This window comes from Electrophorus electricus, chromosome 13, assembly GCF_041902795.1.
Source record: "Electrophorus electricus isolate QZ-2024a chromosome 13, ASM4190279v1, whole genome shotgun sequence".
NCBI lineage: Eukaryota > Metazoa > Chordata > Actinopteri > Gymnotiformes > Gymnotidae > Electrophorus > Electrophorus electricus.
The window spans coordinates 2,799,468-2,820,064 of NC_137509.1; the positions used below are offsets into that span (position 1 = coordinate 2,799,468).

The 20,597-nt window shown below is 37.7% G+C and overlaps 1 protein-coding gene across 1 annotated transcript in view; it reads left to right on the top strand.

The window, feature by feature from the left end:
- Positions 1 to 268: 268 nt before the first annotated feature.
- Positions 269 to 20,597, top strand: part of LOC145643527 (Fc receptor-like protein 5) — a 39,846-nt gene continuing 19,517 nt past the window's right edge. Inside the window, exons 1-7 of the mRNA XM_081695035.1 lie at positions 269 to 392; positions 766 to 1,385; positions 5,245 to 5,280; positions 6,494 to 6,562; positions 8,853 to 9,164; positions 11,461 to 11,733; positions 16,901 to 17,170. Coding sequence (XP_081551161.1) covers positions 1,310 to 1,385; positions 5,245 to 5,280; positions 6,494 to 6,562; positions 8,853 to 9,164; positions 11,461 to 11,733; positions 16,901 to 17,170 — 1,036 coding nt within the window. The 5' untranslated portion in view covers positions 269 to 392; positions 766 to 1,309. The remainder of the gene's footprint in view (positions 393 to 765; positions 1,386 to 5,244; positions 5,281 to 6,493; positions 6,563 to 8,852; positions 9,165 to 11,460; positions 11,734 to 16,900; positions 17,171 to 20,597) is intronic.

The window sequence follows — 20,597 nt, forward strand, 5'->3', positions numbered from 1 at the left end:
ATGATTATATGGGGACATTTTCTAGAGGCTCTGCCACCGTAAGACCGCTGAGTTGTATAGTACAAAAATAGGAATACAAACAACAGCCATTGTCCAATGGGTGTATTGATGTGACCGTTATTTATTTAAATTGTTGGTGATTTGTTTGGTTGCTCTGTTGTTAAGGATATTTAAATTGTTTAGGAAATATTTTAAATGATTATTCCGTGGTTTGTGAGACTTTTAATGTGACACGCTTAAATCTATATTGTGGACAGGAAGTGTTTTAATTGCTTGTTCGAGCCGTGGCAGCATCGACTGTCTATGGGTGGAAACCGTTATTCCGGCAACAGAACAAACAGATGTAATGGCATACGAGATGGATTTTTAACACTCTGCTGAAGGTGAATAAGGTAATGTTATTTAATTGTTTGTTCTCCATGTATTGTTTGTTTTGCATATGATCCCTCTCGGCGAACACCATTTATCTAGTGTAAGTTTGGCTGTAGCGGTCATGCTGATGTGCTTGGTAGCGAACAGCTAGTTAGTTAACAACCTGAATCATGAGAAATGTGTCTTCACATCTACGAGTAAGAGTTGTGAAGGGAGTAATGCTATGTTTCGGTTGTAGATTGGGTTTTATACTGATTTTATTGGCAAATTATTAAATGTATTTTGGTGTCGTATCTAGCTATTGAAGTGCATTAACGAAAGTGGATCTAGATTGTGAATTGTTTGGGTAACACTGTTTGAAATAAGTGTATTTTTTTCCTTTTTCTCTTACAGTGTGCTTGTGAAACTGTTGAATAAAGGAACCGTCAGTTTTTGAGATGATCTATTCAATGAGGATTCTACATAAACCAAACCGTATAACCCATCTGATATATTCTTCAGAGCCACCCCAACCAATAACAATAATAATAATCATTAGAGTAGTACCACTACTCTCATAATAATTGAAACTCACGTGTGTTATTTGTAGTCGTCTAACTTTCCCTAAACTAACTAGTTATTATTAAGACCCGTGGATTTATGGCCTGGCTACAAAGAAAATCTGTCAAGTTTGCATCAGTATGGCAAAATACATTGCCAAGTACTTCCACTTAGTTGGTATCGCATGTTCTGTTAACTGCAGTTATTTTCAGCATCGTGTAACATTAACCAGAGCTGGTAATGATGTGTGAGTCCCATTCCAATAACCACTGATGACCACTAATTAGACTGTGAATAGATGTTTCACTGCCTCTTCTCTTTTATTTTTTGTTTTCATTTGACTTGTTGCTGATTCTACTTTGTGTCTTTTATCTCTTTTTAGCTTTTTCTGAGTTTTATGTCCTCTGCTCCATTTCCACTGAGCTGCAACAGGCTCTCTCAGTATGTTGTGTGCCTGCAAATTTGCATTGCATGTAAGTTTTCATTAACAGTGTAAGAAAACTGGTTTTCAGCATTTGTTTCTTTGCTGAGCTCCACCCTATCACATGTTATTTAGTTATGATTTATGTTTATAAAGGGTCAAATTCTAGCTGTAGAACATTACATTTTTAACAAACTTGGAAAATTAGTATGTTGTATTTATAAGGGTCTGTTATGAAATGTTTCCATTTGTGTTCTTGAACAGAGCTGTAATTCTTTTGGCAAGGTTTTACACTTACTAATAAAGGGACTTAAGAGAGTTCTTGTGGTTTGGCTTCTATGCTGGTTCAGCTCTGTGGGTTTAGTCAATGAGAAAGCGGAGGAGCAGTTCTGCTCTTTCATTTAGTTTCTCACTGAAGACAAAACTAAAATAGCTACACATGCACATTCACACCATGTGTAGCTTCTGTGGTATCTCCTGTATTTTTGCAGCACAACAAGGTCTCAACTCACATACGTGAGCAAATAGGCAAAGAATGGACTTTTCACTGACTGTGTAGATGTCCATGTAGCTAATGCAGCATCATATTTCAGTATCACATGTAGAGGTTTCTGTTTTAATTACCTCAATCCCACTTGCAGCCAACACCAGAAACAGGTGCACATGAAAGTTAAACATGTATCTGACCCCAAATTGTAATAAATCAGTAATTTGGGCAGAGAATGAGCTATTGTATACCACAGTGCAAGTTATGAGAATGTGGATAACCAACTTTATAAACTTCTTTATTGCTAAGACAGCCTGGTATGTCAGATTTAACTTTTAAAATGGACAAATTTAGGATTTAACCTATTGAACACAAGCAGCAGATATTTAGATTCTTTACAGGAAGATTGTGTTAGGAATTTATAAAACTAAAGCTGGTACTTAGTGTATTGTTTAATCTGATAGTATTTAGCATTATGTTATATAATGCTGTATAAGGAGCTGAGCTTCACATTTTTCCAGCTTGCATATGGTAGAATATTGATATTGATACAGTCCAGAATAACAGTTGACCATTTGTAACCCTCATCTCTGACAGGACATGGACATGCATAACCGCTGTAGAGGAACTTCACAGAACAGAGTCTGGACAAAGAATCTCTGGTTGTGTTCCATGCTCCACACAGTACAGTTACAGGGAGACAACAGGCAGCAATAATCAGATACAGGCAGGAATAATCGAATACAGCTCAGTAACTGAGTGCACAACTTTAGAGACTTGGTAAAACTGGTGAAGATGAAGGAGGAGTGAATACTTGTGCATAAATGAGTTTGGGAATGAGGTGATGTAAATTAAGGGTGTGAGCTGGGGTAGGGCAGATGAGTAATAGAACAGAAAAGTAGAGCACTGGAGCGAGACTGGATGGGAGGCAAGAGGCATAACAGCTCCTTTTTTGTAGTGGGTGGTGGCACGACCGTTTCTGCAGATGTGTAGGACACAGAAGCAGTTCTTACAGCCATAGTGATGCCTTCAACAGACACCTAAAAAGCCTCCAGTTGTGCAGTTGTATTTCTCTGAACACTGATACAGAAAGAACTAGGCTACAAATCACACAGACTTCACAGTAAGGGAGGAAGTGACTGGAAACCAGTGGTCAGTAGTTTGTGGGGGAGGTTGATCTTGATTTAGCAGTTTGTGGCCTCTGATTGGTCTGGGGAAGGGATGCAGAGAGAGTGGCAGAACAACCAATGGCTCAGTAATTTTATTTATTATTTCAACCAGTAATATTTGAGAACAGTATAGTGTATTATTTGTTAGAAGCATCTCAGCATAGCAAACTCAGTGCACCATGATCTATGTACACAAGTGAAGTCAGTGGTAGCTCAGCAGTTAAGGTGCTTGGTTTGTAATCAGAAGGTTGTTGGTTCAAGCACCACCACTGCCAGTTTGCCACTGTTGGCCCCTGAGCAAGGCCCTTAACCCTCAATTGCTCATGTTGTGCTCAGTCATAATTGTAAGTTGCTTTGGATAAAAAAGTGTCAGGTAAATGTTAGTCATAAATTACATGAACACAACAGCATTCCAATATGAGTGTTAATATATTTATGTTCATAAAAACTTTACAAAAATGTGTGCATGGCCAGTTAGTAAAAGCTACAAGCACATGCTGGACAGAGACATACTGTTTTATAAGAGGATGTGGTTTAGGTTCTATTTTGGTCTAGCAGAGATGGAACTGAAACACAATGAATGACTTCTTTAAATGTATCTATTTTTAAACTTCAGATACCTGTATATAAAGTTACACATTATGGAATAAAAGGATACAACCCTGAAATAGTTTTGGTAGTCCAGACTGTCACCTACATACTGGCCAGTCTCAGTTTACCAACATGCTGCTCCTCAGCACCAGCTCAGCAGGTAAAGGACAGAGAACAGAGACACACAGCAGCACTCAGTCCCACCATGCATCTCCATGGTGACCACCGCAGTAAGGACAGATGGAGCTGGATAGATAAAGTTTATTTCATACCTCATTTGACCAATTCTATGGGTAAAAGCAACAAGCAGTTTAGAGTTTAACCCCATGAACACAACATATTTAAACACTGATTTTATACTACGACATTTCACACTCTGATACAAAACTATGGGTGTCAGTAACAGAACTTTCTCACTACACATGCAGAGCCAGGAACAGTTCACTCTGTACCTCCTCTGCAACTTACTGTTGCTATTGCTCCTCACCACCATATTTGGACGTAGTTTTAGGATTCTACATTTTAGCACTCATTTCAAAGTACTGTGCATGAAGATGGCCATTACTTGACTTGTATTTAGTATATGCAATTATATTAATGCCTAATTTGCCAGTTCTGTTTTTAATTGACCAGTTGACTTTGTTACTGTATCAGACTGTAAGGTATTGTAGGTGACTAACTTCATTTAATTAAATGCTATTTCCAAAAATGTATGTTCATAAAATAACTGATGTCACATGCCTTGCATTTAATATGATATATCACTATTTATTTATTTATTGGAGAGGATTTAAGTAGTTGCTGAAGTATCAATTGCATATATTTTTATATATGCTAATGATGTAGTACTCAAGTGTAACTCAAATTAGTTTTTGTAAAAATGAGAAATGGGTGAATTTTCATCTGCACCTCTCTGTCTAACTGTAAGAAAACAGGAAGTGCTGAGGCTTTAACACTCATTATTTCTCATTGTCAGTCAGTCACTAGCAGGACAGTATGGACTTCTGTCCTCTCTCTGCGCTGCTCTGTGAGTGAATTATGCCATTATTATGTTATTAAAGAGAATGCTAATATGTTGTTAATATGTAGTCTGAGGATCCTGAGTAATCAAGTTCTGTGTGGTTAAATCAAGTTTTGTAGCTCAGCTGGATTTTAAGTTATTTTTATGCTGAAGTCAGTGTAGAGAGTTTCAGTTTAAGGTACTTTTGACTTTCAAGAAATATAAGGTCCAACTGACTTGCTCTTTTTCTGAATGAAAAGACTTGGATTGTAATGTTACTTATTGATTATATCAGGAGTTGGATTTCTCTGTTGGTATATTTGTACATTTGCATGTTAATGTTTTCAGGACTTTCATTTAATCATTTAATCAATTAGTGACAGGTATTCAGAAATTGACGTTACTTAGTCTGTTCCAGGAAGATGTTTATGTTCATAGAGTGAGTGACAGGATAACAGATAAAACAGTACAAAATGAACAAGTATTGATTTGGATAAGTTTACATGTGGATTTGAGAATAATGTAGCATAGTGTTTGAACCAGCATTAATACAGATTCTGTGAAACTTTGTCAAATTCAGCTCTTCAAGGCACTTGGAGCCTGTGATAGAAGTGAATGTGTGCTATTAATGCATAATGTTGTTTACGCCTCTCCACATTTCTAGTGCTGCTTCTGCTCATCTGCATCGTACAAGCTCAAGGTGATTCATACTCATATCTTCATTTAGTTGAGAGGTGGGCAGTTTTATTCACAAGGGCCAGTGGGTCTGCAGATGTTAAGTGCATTGAAGGTAGTGCACACAGCTAAAATGACCAGTCCCAATATGATTAATCCACTTAATGAAGACTAAAACCAGCTGGTTGAGTGTAATAGCAATGTCTTTGCTCCTTGGTTGGAATGAAAACCTGCAACCACAGCCCTTGGTAGATAAGATTGGCCACCAAAGATATATTGAAATATTGCAGTTACATTCAATGTTGTAGTGGCGCTATGGCAAGCTGACCCACTCAGAGACAGGAAACAGAGTCTTTGCTCTTTATTACACATACCTCACACTTACAGGCAAGTAGCCACAAGCTCCATACTAAAGCAGAAACTGAAAGAAAAGTACAAAAGTAATGCCAGGCACAGACATAGATGAAGAGGGCAGACAGGAACAGAAACTCCTCCAAAACATGTGCAAAATAATAATATGAGCCAGTGTGAGTTTCTGGGTCTGTTTAGCTCATCCATTTAGAATCAGCTGACAAACAGCAGTAACAATAACAAAATGTTAACACACCAGTATATCCATGTGTGCACATCAGCTATTTAAACAAGACTTGATGTACCCTGAATATCAAGTGTAACAGTCTCTCAGAACAGCCTGAGGTTTAATCTAACAGACACTGAAGCACTGTGGTAGCCAGTCTTCATACTGAAGCACCCTGGTAGCCAGTCTTCATACTGAAGCACCCTGGTAGCCAGTCTTCATACTGAAGCACCCTGGTAGCCAGTCTTCATACTGAAGCACCCTGGTAGCCAGTCTTCATACTGAAGCACCCTGGTAGCCAGTCTTCATACTGAAGCACCCTACCTGAACACTCAGCTCCCACTTACTCCTTAACTTGAGTCCTTTTTGGTGCTGAGGGTTGTGAAGCCAAACCCGTCTCCCAGGAGCAGCAGCTCGTTCTGCTGGTCTGTTTCCTACAGCCCTCACAGATCTGTCAGAGCAGCTCTCTCACCACTTCTCTAAGATGTTCTTTCAGCACAGGTAGAAGGAACTTTCACCCAATAATATACAGGTAGAATTAACTCACATCCCATAATATACAGGTGCCAGATGGGAACCACTCAGAACTCATGCATTTAGAGTTGGGGTCCACCTTCCTCACCAGAGTTCGCACACTTCAGTTTCCTCCTTTTTCTCCTAGTTTCAGATCCGAAACCTCTCGTCAGTAGTGACCAAACAACTGAAACTGAAGTTGCAGACTCAGAAACAGGTAATCATGTACACAGATACACAAAGAGGGTGGACTGAAACAGGGAACAACTTCCAAATATGCTGGTGAATAAGATTCAATAGGAGATCAGTTCTTAAAATTCTCCAGTAATAATAATACAATATTGACATATTTTAAACATGTTCACTAAGTAATTTACGTGATGTATATGTGATCTCTCATCCTGCTACATGTAAGGATTCTGGAAGTGACATTCTGAGCTCAATTTTTCTTATTTGTTCTGAATTTAAAATGAGAAGAGTATTTTCAGTGAGCATAAGATTAGCATTTTAACTCTTTGTCTACAAAAGGGAAACTCACAGTATACTCATGAAGGTCTTTGTGTTTTTAAAACCTTCATTCCAAACAGATTTTGAAGAACATTAGGTTTTATTATTATAATTCTTTTAATATTGAAACTTCATAGAATATATACATTTAAAATAAACATAATTTGTGATTATTTTACTGGCTGCCTGAAACATAGTAAATAGCTGATCAGAGAGGTTCATACTGAGTAATGAACATGTGATGTAGGGGCAAGTAGTTAGTTAAAGCTGGAGAGTCTTTATTATCATTACTAATGAACTGGAGTAAACAACCTGACACAGCAGCAGTAATAACTCAGTGTGTTGAGAACAAACAAAGGAGTTTGAGAGCAGCTAAGGCAACGTGCTCTAGGAAAAGGATGACTGGAAAAGTGCAGCACCGACATGTGGGTTTAAATAATGTGGAGAACAAAAGAGGGCAAACGGGGAATAGGTGTTCATGATTATTAATAATTGGGAGGGTGGGAAGGGGGCAGGTGTGGTGGGTGGGGGCAGGGGTGGAGTGGTGGTGTCCCTCCTGCTGTGTACTCAGCGCACCACGACAGAACATTTGTTATTGAATTATTACAGTGGGCCCAACGTCTACACTAAAAATGGAGTCTGGCTGGATAGAAACATTCATAGCATTCAAAACATTGTAAGTAGTGAATGTAAAGGGCAGAGTAATACAGTTCAATGCATACAGTTATGTATTAACACATATATGTATATAGTAAGCTAATGGTTTGATGTAATAATGTAATGGTAATACTATGTTACTCTACAGTGTTGATCTCATACTGTGTTATTCTGCACATGTCCTTCCTCTGTGTCATGCTGTAATATTCTGCATCACTGTGGTGTCCTCATGCTTAGTGTGACTGAGCACCAGTCTTCACGCTTGGGGGTCTGTGTGTCAGAAAGTCTAATACCCAGCTGCAGATAGACTTATAAAGACCAAGGCTACTTGGCTCTAGTCTGGAAGGAGCAAAAAAGTGTTAAAAGCAGAACTAGAGTCTGTAAATAGCAACTTGGAATGTCCAAATAATGTTGATGTAAGGACAGATAGAGCAAGCATATGCAGGTGAACATTTAATAAACATACTATCAAACAAACCTTCAAGTGTAGTCAGGCAGAGCATGGTTAAACAGGGGCAGGCAGTGGGAAACCAGGCAATGCAAAAGAGAGTCTCACAGTCCAAAAATCAGCAGGGCAAAAAGGAGCAACATCGACGGACGATGGCAAGGTGAAAAAACAATGCAAGAATGTACGGGGCACGGAGCCAATTCACAAGAGAGACGGCTTACAACACGAGACATCTTAACAAGACTTTGCAAAGTGAGGATTGTAGAAGTGACGTTTAAAGAGTTCCTGATGAGGATGAGAGTGTATGTGCAGACAGGGGTGTGCACAGTGGCTAATAGATTGGCCTGACTGATCAGTGGACTCTAGGAGGGACTGTAGCAAATGGTGTGACAATTGCTTTAGTTCAAAGAATGATCTTTTTAATTGCCTAATTCATGTATTTCTACATCAATAATTAGGCATGACTGATCGGCAGACTGATCTGATCTAGAGGGTGTGACAATTGTTTTGGTTCATGTATTTCTACATCAATAATTAGCCAATATACATGCCATATGTATTGTGTTATGACAATAGGTATTAAAGGATCAGTAAGGAATGTACTTATAAAAGAGCAGTTTTTCTTTTTATTAGCTGAAAATTGGCTGAAAATTGAGCCAATTTAGATAGTTTGGAAAACGAGGCAGGTAACTATACAAAAATCATTTATTTTTGTTAAAGTGTAGAATGCATAGCGTGTATCAGAAACATTAACACTGAACAATATTACACAGAGGTGTGTAATTGCTTATGCATGTGTATTGCACACTTAGCAGGATTTGGTTCGGCACTCATGAAACATCAAGTGGGAAACTTTAATATTGAATAATATTTTTTAAATATTGTGCTCTTACAGAACAACCAAAAGCTACACTTACATTACAACATGACTGGACAGAATTTTTCATAGGAGAGACTGTCACTCTTAAATGTGTCATACCGGAATATGGAAGTAGTGAGTGGACATACAACTGGTATAAGAAAGGAGATGGAGATAATCCAGTTCATTCTGCTGAAGGAAGTGTTGGGAAAAAGAATTCAGACAGTAATCAGTACATAATCAGCCATGTTGAAGAGTCTGATGCAGGTGACTACACCTGTAGAGGAACAGAGGCAGGAGCATCCCGCTACTCCCACACCAGTGATGCTGTTACACTGACTGTATCAGGTGAGTGTGATCATGCATTGACAGAGTGATTAGACACCTACATCCTTACAATGGAGTTACTCAACTTTGCTTTAATCTTCATCTTGTAATTGGCATAAAAAAATTAAAAATCACCAAACAATCCACAAATAAATATTTCTTTATAAATTATTTCCATGAGAGCGATGGCATTAGAGAAGCAGGTGTGATCAATGTTCAGTAAACTCAGCCTCACCTCACCATGCAGTCAGTACCTATGTATTGAGAGTGATTAGAAACACACATCCTTACAATGGAGTGAGTCACATAACCTCAGTGTGATCAAACTGAAGTAATATTTTTGCAGTTGTTTGTTTTAATCATTTTATTTTTCATCTTATAATAGGCAAATGAACAAACTTTAGTAATTTGTTTATAATTTATTGAATTGTGAGCAATGACAAAGATAGTACAAATGTGTGTCTCTCTCAGTAAAGGATGAGTGATGTATTTAAAACAAACTCTCTTTCCCTACATAGAAGGGCTCATCCATTCCATTTATCATCACACTGTCATAAAACCTGCTAGTTTTCCTTTCCTGCTACAGTGTTTGTGGAGTTTTAGGCCAGATTCATCCACCCTCATCAGACATAAATACTTGTTTAGTATTGCTTGGTAATTTATGATGATGCTTTACTACAGAGTTTATTTATCTGCATCCCTTGCTGCTCCACTGGCACTTTTTAGAATAAGTACTGAGATAAGTACAGTACAGAGATGAGTACAGAGGTGCACAGAATGTGAAAAATAAATTGAGCAACAAGCTGGAAATTTGGTATAAATTACTTCAATGACAGCAGTGTGATTAACATGCTCCAGCAATGGGTGGTGTATTACATTTAGCTTTACTGCAAAATGTAGAACATTCTGGTGCTAAAACAGGGAGCCAGAGAGGAATTATAATGAGAGGATGTGGTTGTGGACTGTCTCACTATAATGCACTCTTGACTGTGTAGAAACATGTTAAAAGAGACAGATAATGGCAACATCTAATATGGCATGAAAAGCCCTTTGATGCTGCATTCTGCTCATTCTTGCTTATGCACATATACTGCACACTAAGCATGATTTGGTCCAGCACTCATGAAACATCAAGAGGAAAAACAAGATCAGCCAGCATCAACTTTGGAATACAAATATTTTACACTGGTTACACCACTTTGATCATTTAGGCAATGTGTTGCCTACCAGGCTTCACCACTAAAACTTCTTCAGTAAACACTGAATGTAAATACTGCACTAGGCACAAAGCATCTTAAGATGATAAAGCTTCTGCTTGTGTTTTAAGGGCAGAGTCTGATACATTAATCATTTCATATCAGTGAACCAAACTACTTAAATAAGCACATAGTATATATCGGGTGAGTGTGATCATCTCTTCAATATTAATTAACCCCAGGCTCACTTCACCATGCACTCAGTACTCAAGTGTTGCGAATGACTAGGGATCTATACTTTCACAACAGAGTTGCTCTAAAACCTAGTGTGATCAATATGATGTAGCACTAATTTCAGTTGTTTGTTTTCATCATCATTTTATTCTTCTTCTAAAATTAGGCTGTCCAGACACAAAACGCATGAAGCAATCAAGTGTAAATTAATCTCTGTGCTAGAGGTGTTTATCTTTTTATTATAAGCACAGAGGTGTGTACCTGGATATGCACATATATTGTGCACTAAGCAGGAGTTGGTTCAGCATTTATAAAACATCAAGTAGGAAAACAATATCACCCAGCAAGCAGGAACTTTGGAATACAAATATTTTACACTTTTTCAGTAAACACTGAAACTAAATACTGCGTTATACACAAAGCGTCTGACGATAAAGCTTCTACTTGTGCTGTAAATGAAGAAACTGATACATTCATCATTTCTGTAACAGAGCGATCAGGAGGCGGACGCATTCGCTGAGAAGAGTGAGATTTATTAGGGGCAAATCCAAAATCAGAGTAGTTACAATAGTCCAGGTTCAGAGATCCAAAACCGGGAATCTGAGAAAACATAGTAACAGGGAACAATATGAAAACAAAAATGGAAATAGGCTACAACAGAACAACGCAAAGGAAGAGAACAGAATGGAAAACAAAACTGGGAAGTAAACCGAACAAAGACATGAGACTCGGTAACCATGATGACAGGATGCTAGGGAGGGGCTAATCGCGACAATTTCATCTCACTGAACAAAGTGCTCCATTAGACACAAAGTCTATCTTAAGGTGTAAAGGCTTCTACTTGTGTAGTGTGAGACTCTGATACAGTCATCATTTTATATCAACAGTAAGACCCAAACCATCTGTGACGGTGCAGCCTCAGAGCTCTGTCTACACTGGAGACATCGTTACACTGAGCTGTAATATACAGTCGTCTGTAGGATGGAAGTTTCTCTGGTACAAATACAATGGACACCCAGGAACGCTGACCAGTACAGATGAACATTCCAAGACAATAAGTTGGATAGTGTCTTATGTAGGACGATTCAAGTATTATTGCAAGGCACAGAGGGGAAACTACCACACACATTACAGTGAGGTGGCTGAAATTACAGTATTAGGTAAGTTTTCCTTTTTTGTTTTCCTTATACTTTGGCTTTGAAATTATTTAGAAAAATATATGATGTTACATTTATAATTAAATATTGTTATTAATCATTAGATATACGGTGTACGTTGCAGAAGTATTCATTATGTTGGAAAGTGAGACCATAGGCTAAAAAGAAAGTACAGCCATCTGATCTAGCAGAGGTCACTCACATATTTGATATTAATCAGCAGTACAAATAGTTTAGCGATGATATACATAAGGAGGAGTAGCCAATCCCTAATATTTATTACTTCCATGAAGGTGCTAATTCCTGTATGCAAACAAAGTCAGTAAGAGCCAAAATACTCACAGACCAGTGGAGCCCTCACACTGATTGTATTGGGTGTTGTAGCTGTCTCACATCTACTTGATACAGTAGAAAAAGCAGCTCTAGTTTTGTGATACCAGTAGATTTATAGTACATAGACATGTGAACAGCTTCATCAAAGTATTACTATTTTAAGCAATGTTTTATTAGAAATATATTATTATATTTCCACAGCAAGACCAAAAGCTGTGGCCTCCATAAAGCCTGATCCACAGGTATTTGTGGGGGAGACTGTCACTCTCAGATGTGACATACAGGGAAGCAGCGTCTATAGGTGGCAGTACAGCTGGAAGAAAGAGGGTTCAGAGAGAACTATCAGTAGTGAACAGCAGTACAATATCGGTGGTGTTAAAGATTATCATGAAGGTGAATTCACCTGTAGAGGATCAGAGACAGGAGGATCACGTTACTCCCACACCAGTGATGCTGTTACACTGACTGTATCAGGTGAGTGTGATCATGCACTCAGTACTTATGTATTGACAGAGTGATTAGACTGTCAACGACTGCTCTCAGTCCCACTGGTCACGTGGTACGGACCACCGCGTGATGTGGGAGTTTGTCTCTTTGTTTGTGACCACGCCCATGTTCACACACCTGTACCGGCTTCCGTGTCTAATGTCTGCGTGTATTTAAACTGTTGCAGGAGAGTACAGGGTTGTCCATCTTTTATCAAGTTCTTGTTTGATTATGTTCAACTACATTTTTAAATTCACGATAGTATCGCATGTTATGTTTGTAACCTGTTGTCCGTGGTCACCTACCTGGTTTTCTGTGAATGCTGATATGTTCGTCCTTCGTCCAGCCTTACAATGGAGTCACTCTCTTAACTTTTTAAACTTTATTTTAATCATTTTAATATTTACAGAATAATTTGCAAAAAACCCCACCAAACAATTCACAAACCTAAATATTTCTTCATAAATTATTTAAATGAGAGCAATGGCATCAGAGAAGTGAGTGTGATCAATGTTCAGTAAACTCATCTCACCATGCAGTCAGTACATATGTATTGAGAGTGATTAGAAACACACATCCTAACAATGGAGTCACTCTATTAACCTTAATGTGATCAAAGAAAATATTTTATTTACAGTTGTTTTAATCATTTTAATTTTCTTCTTATAATAGGCAAAGTGAGCAAACTTTATAAACTTTATTTCTTTATAAATGATTTAATTGTGAAGGGCTCATCCATTCCATTTATCATCACACTGTCATAAAACCTGCTAGTTTTCCTTTCCTGCTACAGTGTTTGTGGAGTTTTAGGCCAGATTCATCCACCCTCATCAGACATAAATACTTGTTTAGTATTGCTTGGTAATTTATTATGATGATGTACTACAGAGTTTATTTATCTGCATCCCTTGCTGCTCCACTGGCACTTTTTAGAATAAGTACAGAGATAAGCACAGTACAGAGATGAGTACAGAGGTACACAGAATGTGAAACATAAATTGAGCAACAAGCTGGAAATTTGGTATAAATTACTTCAATGACAGCAGTGTGATTAACATGATCCAGCATTGGGCAGTGTAATACATTTAGCTTTACTGCAAAATGTAGAACATTCTGGTGCTAAAACAGGGAGCCTGAGAGGAATTATAATGAGAGGATGTGGTTGTGAACTGGCTCACTATAATACACTCTTGACTGTGTAGAAACATGTTAAAAGAGACAGATAATGGCAAACTCTAATGTGGCATGAAAAGCCCTTTGATGCTGCATTCTGCTCGTACTTGCTTATGCACATATTCTGTACACTATGCAGGAGAGAGAAACTGACAGAAAAAGAAATGGAGAAAACGAGTTGTGAGAGAGCACAAGTATATCCAGTAATACCCATTAGGTCTATTTTAGTTATGATTCTTAGGAACCATAACCATATTCATTACATCATTCCAATAAGCCATTTTTACAAACATGAATGGCAGAATTGTTTAATTTAATTGTTTAATCCGATTATAGCAATTCCTTGTCCACCAGAAATAGATTATAGGAGTAATAGTATACCAGTTCCTAAAGGAACATGATAACACCATTACATACATTTTATTCCGAAGCATCTAGAAGACCCTACGGCATATGCATACTTGCTTTTTGTTGATTTTAGTTCTGCATTTGGATTTGCTTCAGCACTCATGAAACATCAAGAGGAAAAACAAGATCACCCAACATCACCCTTGGAATACAAATATTTTACACTGGTTACACAACTTTGATCATCTGAGCTACGTGTTGCCTACCAGGCCTCACCACTTGTTTTCACCTTTTTACAGGGTGACAAAAGTTGGCATTGTTGTGCAAGCTGAGACGTACAGTGTGAAATGCATCTGGGGAAGCAGCTAGTTAAGTGATAAATGTGGCATATGGTTGATGGTGCGCTCAGTAGGTCAGGAATTAACACCTTAGAGCAGAATTGGTGTAAATGATAAATGGGGTTCAACAATTTCTATTGATGGTAAGAGAGAAACACAGTAGTGACAAAGAGTTTAACCCATCGATAACAACATATTGCACGATACGTGTCTTTCATTTTGTTTTGATTCTTCCAATCCGACTATTTATTCAGAGGTTCTACTGAAGCTTTCATGTTTCTCAAGTTTTCTAGTCTTAATTTTGTTACCAGCTTTTGTCTGGAATTTTGTCTGATTAATGGTTTCATATAATTTATTTTAATTTGAAATACTGTGTGTTGAATCCATCTTTGTTCATATAGATGTGCCGGTCATTGAGAATCCACTTGTGCCTCAGTGTCTGCTAAATAAGCACTATTTTTAGATGCTTATAAAAGTTGGCAATGTTGTGTAAGTCACATATGTCTGTGTTTTATTTTAACAATCCATGTTTAGCCATATCTGGAACACCAGACATAAAAGAGAGGACAAATTGTTTGCAAAACATGAATGCATAACATAGACTCATAATGCCAACTAAAATATTACTAGTTTAGCTACTAACCCACTGAAAAAAAGATAATGGCAGTTTTGGCAATACACATAACACATTTAGGGCCCTTTAACTTATCCAACACATCAGAGTGGCCCACATGGATCTGACAGTGAATCTCAACTGCGTATTAAAAACGAAAGAACACCAGGTGAAATCTTGGCTATGGGAGATGATGCAGACAGTATTCTCTGTATGTCAATGACTGAGTTAGACAAAAAGGAAATACATCAAAACGCAGCTCTGTTTTGGTATGTATAACATCATACAGTATTTGACAGAGCCCAGTTTAATTATCAGTGCCAGGAAGAGGGGAAAGTACAGTGCAATTTATCATAAATGTTCATAAATGATCAAAGCATTGACATTTTAGCACAATATTGAAGAATTAATCAGGGAAAGAACAGAAGTTGGAAAAAGACACTGACTGAACTTCTTCAGGTAGATGCTGATTTAGCTCTAGCCTTGTCTATACTAAAAATATGTGAAAATGAGACTGTGAAAAATCAACACGCTGTGTTACACTGTAGTGTAGATGCAGGAAAAACCCCTGACATGAAATGAGATGCCATCAGAAGCAAGATGACAATCAGGAATTCATCTCAGTACCAAAAGTATGAGAGATGTGACAAAAAAACTGTGTCAACAAAATCAAACAGAACCTGTACAATAAGACCGTGGTAGATGTCTTGTAGGGAAGAAAGTTTCATGGAAAAACTTCCCAGGTAGAGACACTGTGTGCCATAAATGTTGCATAAATGCTGCTCACTCTGTGTCTCAGGGTGAGTGTGACACATAGTATGAGGACTACCCTTCACTTGGAGAAGTGTCCTCAGCTACTACTGAGTAGTTGTGCTGTGTACAGAATCAAGAAATTAACTCTTTTCATTCTCTTTTTGAACCTCTAGAGATGAAATTCAGGGTAGTAGAGCAGGTTGAAGCCTATAAATATATGAACACAGAAATAAATGAATTTTTGTCCTTCTCCCAACATGATGATTTTGTATATATGAAATATCAACAATGCTTCATTCGTTGATTAAATCCCTTGTTGAATCAGATCAACTTTGCAATATTACATCCTAGTGCACCTTTCTCACTGCCAAGAGTAAAACCAGGTGAGAATAAATAATCAGAAAGGCAAAGTCCACTATCAGAGCTGTACAGATGGTGTGTTGAGAGGAAAGATGCTGCTTCCATAATAAAGGACCCTACACATCCCCTTCACTGCTCCTTTCAGTGACTCCCATTGTGCCGTCACTATAAAGTTTCACTGGCAACAGCAAATTATTTTAAAAGTGAAAAAAGAATACTGTTATTTTGAACTTGCAATCAGAGACCAACATCTTCATAATGAATTTGCTCTCTTAAAATTATGGTGATCAAACTGATGTGATAGTACAGTTTACAGTTTGCTTTCAATTGGACATTCCTGATACACGATGCATGAAAAGACCAAGTGTAAATAGTCTCAATTTATTCATATATCCCTTCCTACTCCACTGGCACTTGTCTCTCATTGTAATACATCATTGTTTTTATACATACAGAGATTGGTGGTGCTTATATATTGTGCATAAGCAGGATTTGGTTCAGTATGAATGAAACTTGGAAAAGCTGGTTAAACCCAGCAAGCATTCATTTTGGAATACTTCATACTTGTTATGCAACTTTGATAATTTTAATAATACATTACACGTCCAACCTTCACCACTGCAGCTTTTTTAGTATCTGAATCTAAATGAATTCACTGAATCTAAATGCCACATTAGGCACAAATGCTGCTATTTCCACAAATAATAAAGTTTCCCCTCGTGTTGTAAATGGAGATTCTAATACCTTCATCATTTCATATTAACAGCAAAACCCAAACCAACTGTGAAGGTTAAGCCTCAGACGTCTGTCTACACTGGAGACACTGTTACTCTAAGCTGTGAGGTACAGCAGTCTACTGGATGGACGTTTTTATGGAACATTTACCCTCAGCAGCCAAAATCATGGACCACTGTAAGAAAAAACAATATAATGGATGTGACAGTCTCTGAAGAAGGAACTTCAGAATATGGTTGTGCTGCACAAAGGGGACAATACTACACACATTACAGTGACGTAGTCAAGATCACAGCAGCTGGTAAGTGATGTTTTATATTTTCATCTGCATAGTGATTTATGTATCTGCACTTTTGTCTCTACAAGCCCCTCTGCCACTCTCTTCCTGAAGTCACACACATGCATGTGTTGAGATTTCATAAATAAGCAAAGGCAGTATTCTGATATTTGATATTGTACATTGACGGAGATATAAATGTAACTGTTAAATGTAGACCACGTGTACCTAATAATGGGTATATTATTTAACCCCATACACTACACTGTGAGATACAGAATAGCAGTACTATAAGTTAAGGAATAATAAAGCAATCTATGTAGTATGAGATCTATGAGATATTTTCATAGATAAATATAAAACTTTCATAAATTGTCCATCCAAATTGATAATAATTGGACACCACCCTGATTACCAGGGAAAATGAAATCATTTAAATTAATGTATTAATGATTATTGATTCAGTCTCAACCCATAAAGGTCACCACTTCGATAACATGATGTCTCATCTACCAAAAAGTAGAATACCACTCTTTACTCACAAGAGTTATTTCTAAGGGTATATTTATTGGATAAACAGAAATAGGAGAACATGCATATAAATCATTGATTACGATTCTACTAATGACCAGAGGTACTGAGTTCACTAAAATCGTTATATTACAAAATATGTAACAAACACTGTAACGGAAACAAATTAACTCAAAGTAGATTCATGTGGACTGAAGTGGCTAACTGATAAATAAAGAAAAAGAATGGAAAGAAAATCAAATCTGTTTAAGTAACCTGTGAGAGTGATTAACTGGGCAGAGCATGCTTATCAAACAATACCAAACAAGATTCGTTTTGAGAGAGTGTGACAAAGTATAACTGGAAGACTTAGAAGAAATAGACAACTTATTGAAACAACCTGAGAGAGAACTAATTAGGACTGAAGAGGCTGCTTAGCAGATGAAAGGAAGGAGTTAACTGACCAGATTTGATGTATAAACAGTTAAATTAACTATTTATATCAGCTGGTAACATAAAAAGGAAATGTCTGTCCTTATGAGTCATTAGGCTCGACAATGTCAAACCATCTGGATAGCACTGAGAGAGAGAGAGAGAGTCCATTTCCATTATATCATCTGGATGGCCTTTAGAGAGAGTCTGTTTTCTAGTCCATTGACCTTGCATGAGTGATATAGGCCACTGACAATGAAATGACCAGGTTTTCTTGACCCATGGGATTGGAGTTAGGAGCTGGTTCAGTTAGAGTCAGAGGCCTTTTAGGTTAGGCCTTTCAGAAACAGGAGCTTTGGTATCAGTGGTTATGTGACCCATGCTTGCTCTTGATGACTGTTGTAGAGGTTATTGGCTTAGTTTTAAAAAGAAAAGTTTAAGTCTTGATTTCTTCTTTGTTACATGCTCCTGGTTGATGGCAAGACAACAGGTTGTAACAGTCCTATGAGAAGTGTGTGCGTGTGTAAAGTAACCGAGCATGAAACCAACACTAATAACTTCTGTGTTTATATCTATTTCCGTTTAGCGATAAAAACAGACATCAATGGCGAGAGCACGTGGGTTAAGGAATGAGAACAAATCTTGAGTGGTCAAGAAGTACAGGTGGACATTGTGGATGGTGCCAAAGAAACGGAAATAATAAAACGGCTTCCCTGCCTACCGTATAACTTTCCTGATTAACAATACTATAAAGTGGCACCCGCCCCTGAGATACCACATCTATACATTGTATTCACCTGTAACCACGTTACCTTACTTGTCCACTCTGACAGATAGGGGAGACCTAACAGTAATCTCATAAATAACACTCAACAACAGTAGAGTTCACAAATTCGCAAGATGTCTTAAGTAACTGATCTCTAGCATGCCCCAGATCAGTGCTGCTCCATTTCAGCAAGGTGGTCCACCTTTAAAGCAGTAGTCCCGCCTCCATCTCTGCACACAAGGCTTTTCACTGGGTTACCAGCAACAAGAAAAGCAACCAATGCTAAACAAAAATGTGCACACCTGGCACAAAACATTCTTGTTAAAGTTCTTTGGTGGTAACTCATAGACTAAGGGTTTAGGGGTTCTGCTTAATTGGTACAAATAAGATTTCTAGTAAATACAATTTCAAGTGGTTAACAATTTGTTTACAGTAAACAGGAGGTAAGCAACATAAACGTAAATTGATTGTGAGGAATAAAGCAAATGAATATTGAAGAGAATAATGAAACAAAGGACATTTCTCAAATAATAAAACCAAACATCACAGTTTAACGATAATATTAAGATACCCAAACATTACTGGCTGATTACCATTTGACATCATAGTAGGTTAAAATATCAAGTTATTACTTTGTGAAGCTGTGGGAAAAGAAACTTGTACATCTCTGTGGGATGAGAAAACCTGGCTGCCCTGGTAAGTTTTGAGTCTGATGGAATTTAGGATCATGGTTCCTTGGGTATAAAGATACTGTTACAGGGTTAGTGCCATCCCAATCTGTGGATTTATTACACCTACAAAGTGTTGGAAGAACATTTTCCAGTTTTAATGTTTTGAACATCAATATTGGACTATTTTGGCCTTGTTCCCAACACAGTTTTCTCTAAACTTGTCTAAAAGGATAAAAAAAAGATCTATCTATCTAGATCTATCTATGAGTTCATACTGTATGTTTTTATAGAAAGACACCAAATGCATTATTTGTGTACAGATGCAAATAAGGTAGGTACTATACTAGGTTGCTAGGTAGATAGCTGTTATTGTTAACATAGATATATAACTAGCTAGCTAATATTAATTCTGTATTAATATTAATATTAATACAGAAAGCACCTCAGTTAATTGTGTGAACATTAGCAAAATCCTCCATCATGATTCACAATCATTTAAATAACAAAGCAGTGCTAACTATAGCCAAAAAATAAAGGTGCACTTCATAGTTTAGTGAAATGTAGCGAGGTAGCTAGATTCTAGATTGTAAAGCGCCTTTTGGTATTAGAAAGGCACTATGTTATATGTGTAAATAATTTGAGGATGGTGGGCCTGTGTGCAAAACAATTAGATCTTAGAACAGGTAAAACAAGAGGAAAAACTAAACACCACACCAAGCATGGAATAAGGGAGAACAATGGACGACACGGGAAGAACGGCAACCCCGATGACCTGGGGAAAACAAAACTAAAACTTCCCAAACAAAACCAGAAAACAGGGAGGAACTTTAATGGCTAAGGAGAACCCTGGGAGAGAGACAGACTTGAGAGGGAAAACTGGAGAGGGGAGGGGACATGTAATAACAATGACACCCTCGCAGAGCTGAAGAGAGGTGTAGCACAAGGGCTCACAGACCTCAATACCCAAAGGTTACCGGCTAGGAGCTTGGCTCAACACTTTAGCAAAGACCCCACACTGAGTGACTGGGTCACTGAGTTTATATAGGTGTAGCCCAGCCTGATTAGTAGTGTG